General features: G+C 45.3%; 1 protein-coding gene across 3 annotated transcripts; it reads left to right on the top strand.

The window, feature by feature from the left end:
• Positions 1 to 287: 287 nt before the first annotated feature.
• Positions 288 to 1714, top strand: LOC147896990 (wound-induced protein 1-like). 3 transcript variants are annotated; one of them, XM_087382002.1, is made up of 4 exons: positions 288 to 475; positions 560 to 1109; positions 1251 to 1331; positions 1430 to 1714. In XM_087382002.1, exons 1-2 carry the CDS (start codon positions 462 to 464, stop codon positions 1071 to 1073), a joined length of 528 nt encoding a protein of 175 aa, XP_087238128.1. In that variant the 5' UTR covers positions 288 to 461; the 3' UTR covers positions 1074 to 1109; positions 1251 to 1331; positions 1430 to 1714. The 3 variants fall into 3 exon arrangements, with proteins under 3 accessions (XP_087238128.1, XP_087238127.1, XP_087238126.1); XM_087382001.1 differs by having other exon boundaries at positions 560 to 1331; positions 1447 to 1714; XM_087382000.1 differs by having other exon boundaries at positions 560 to 1331.
• The last annotated feature ends 294 nt before the right edge of the window (positions 1715 to 2008 follow it).

Genomic DNA, 2008 nt, shown 5'->3' with positions numbered 1-2008 from the left:
GGGGACACTTTGTTGTGTGTTGTCCACTCACCCACGAGACTAAAACTTGCCAAGCACCATCTGTCTGCCTTTACCGTGTAATTAGAGTCTTTTTGGTTTTGGATGGAGATTGTATGCCACACTTGAGGCCGTCTGAATTGGACACCCACTGTCCATCAATTTCATGGCTCTTGCACGAATCCTTTCTCGCCACCTGCTGATTGTTTGGTCGAGTTTGTATAATAAGATCAGGCGTAACCTTCGATCCCTGCCTGCTTTCAGCTTCCTGTTACGCCACCATAAAGAGTGCTATCTGTTTCGAGTTGTAGATCCGTAAATTTAGACGCTTAGACGGTAGCTTGTAATAAAGCTTATTAAGAATTAGGAATCAAATCAAGGTAGGCTGAAGCAATTGGCGATCCAGAAACGCTTGTATAAGATGCCCATTAGAGCCCCTGCACTCTCACTCCTGTGATCAATTCATGACAGTGGCGAGGTGATTCTCCATTCTTTCACCGTTTTTTGGTTTTGTGAAGTAATGATAGCTTCCTGTTTCTCACGATAGTTACTGATGATGCAGGTGTGGCGTCCTGGAGCTGGCCAACACCAGTTCCCTTCCCACAACCGAGCTGGATAGCAAACGACTAGTTTTGGCTTTTTACGTGGCACTCGCAGCGGGTGACTCTGAGACTGTGCAGAGCTTGGTAGCTCCGGATCTCGAATGGTGGTTCCATGGACCTCCCTCCGAACGGCACCTGGTGCGTTTACTCACTGGGGACGCAAATCACGACAACTTGTCTTTCAAACCGCTCGACATTCGTGTCGTTGCCAACAGGATCTGCGTAGAAGGGGAAGAAGACCGAAAAGGTAAGGCCGGTGACGAAGCTGGACAAACAAGGTGCTGGGTGCACGTTTGGACTATCGAAGGTGGCAAACTCACACAATTGAGAGAATATGTGGACACTGTCCTCACTGTTCTCCGGCCGGCATGCGGCAACGCCAAGCAGGCTAGCCCAGTTTGCGCAACACTCTGGCAGAGCCAACTATGGAAGAACACTGCAAAATCGTTACCGTCTCTGATTTTAGCAATTTAGGGAGTTGTAGCGCATTAAGACAGGGGCCATCATTGTGTAAGACTGCTCCCTTCGTAAATCTTCAAGTAGCAGCTCGATAGTGCCCACTATAATATAACATATATTGCTTTCTCAACACTCACTTCCTAGTAAGTTCGTAGTTGTAAAAAATTTATACGTTTTGTAATGCGTATTCAGGTGCTGAACCTTTATCGCCGTTGGAAATGCTTTGTAAATCAAAGTTTCTGTCACCATTCCTGGCGTTTGGTGGTGGAGACGGTAAGAGTGAAGGTTACCTTGCTATATTCAAGATTTGTCTTCATTGTCATACTGTATTTCGAAGTTCTCTCTTCCCTTTTCCACTTATGATGTTTCAGGTCATCGCTCGGCGCAGCCGCAGCTTAATAGTCTTCAATATTGAGGCGATGGTTGTAATCGCATTAAACCAAGAAGATTGCCTACGCTAGCCTAACTCAGTTCTTCCTATTTTAAACCTTGACTACTGTGACAATCCATGGCAATGAAGCAACCTCAGGCTACAATAGCACGACTTACCCAGCTGGCAACTATCAACAAAAGACTACTGATTTGTATAAACATTCATTTGTACGACAGAGGTGCAGACCACTGATTCACTAATTCGGGATCACTTGAACAACCAAGCCTCCTGCTGGCTCCTTTGCCACTAATTTCAGGACTAATTCTTGAGAGGATTCCAGGCCCGCAATATAAGGACTAATCTTTCTTTTCGATAGAGCAACACTCTCTCTCTCTCTCTCTCTCTCTCTCACACACACACACAACTTTTGGATTCTTCGTTTCGATTTTCGTCTGAACAAATGCAGGTTTCTAGCAAGCAAGTGATTCATTCAAAGTTTATACTCTCGCCAGTTGCATTGGCTGTCACGAAAGACCGAGATAATTTTGCTTAAGGAGGAAATGATTTTCATGGTTTC

This window comes from Dipteris shenzhenensis, chromosome 11, assembly GCF_047967505.1.
Source record: "Dipteris shenzhenensis isolate YYH24624 ecotype China chromosome 11, Dip_SZ_1.0, whole genome shotgun sequence".
Taxonomy (NCBI): Eukaryota; Viridiplantae; Streptophyta; class Polypodiopsida; order Gleicheniales; family Dipteridaceae; genus Dipteris; species Dipteris shenzhenensis.
This window is presented reverse-complemented; position numbering and strand designations above follow the sequence as displayed.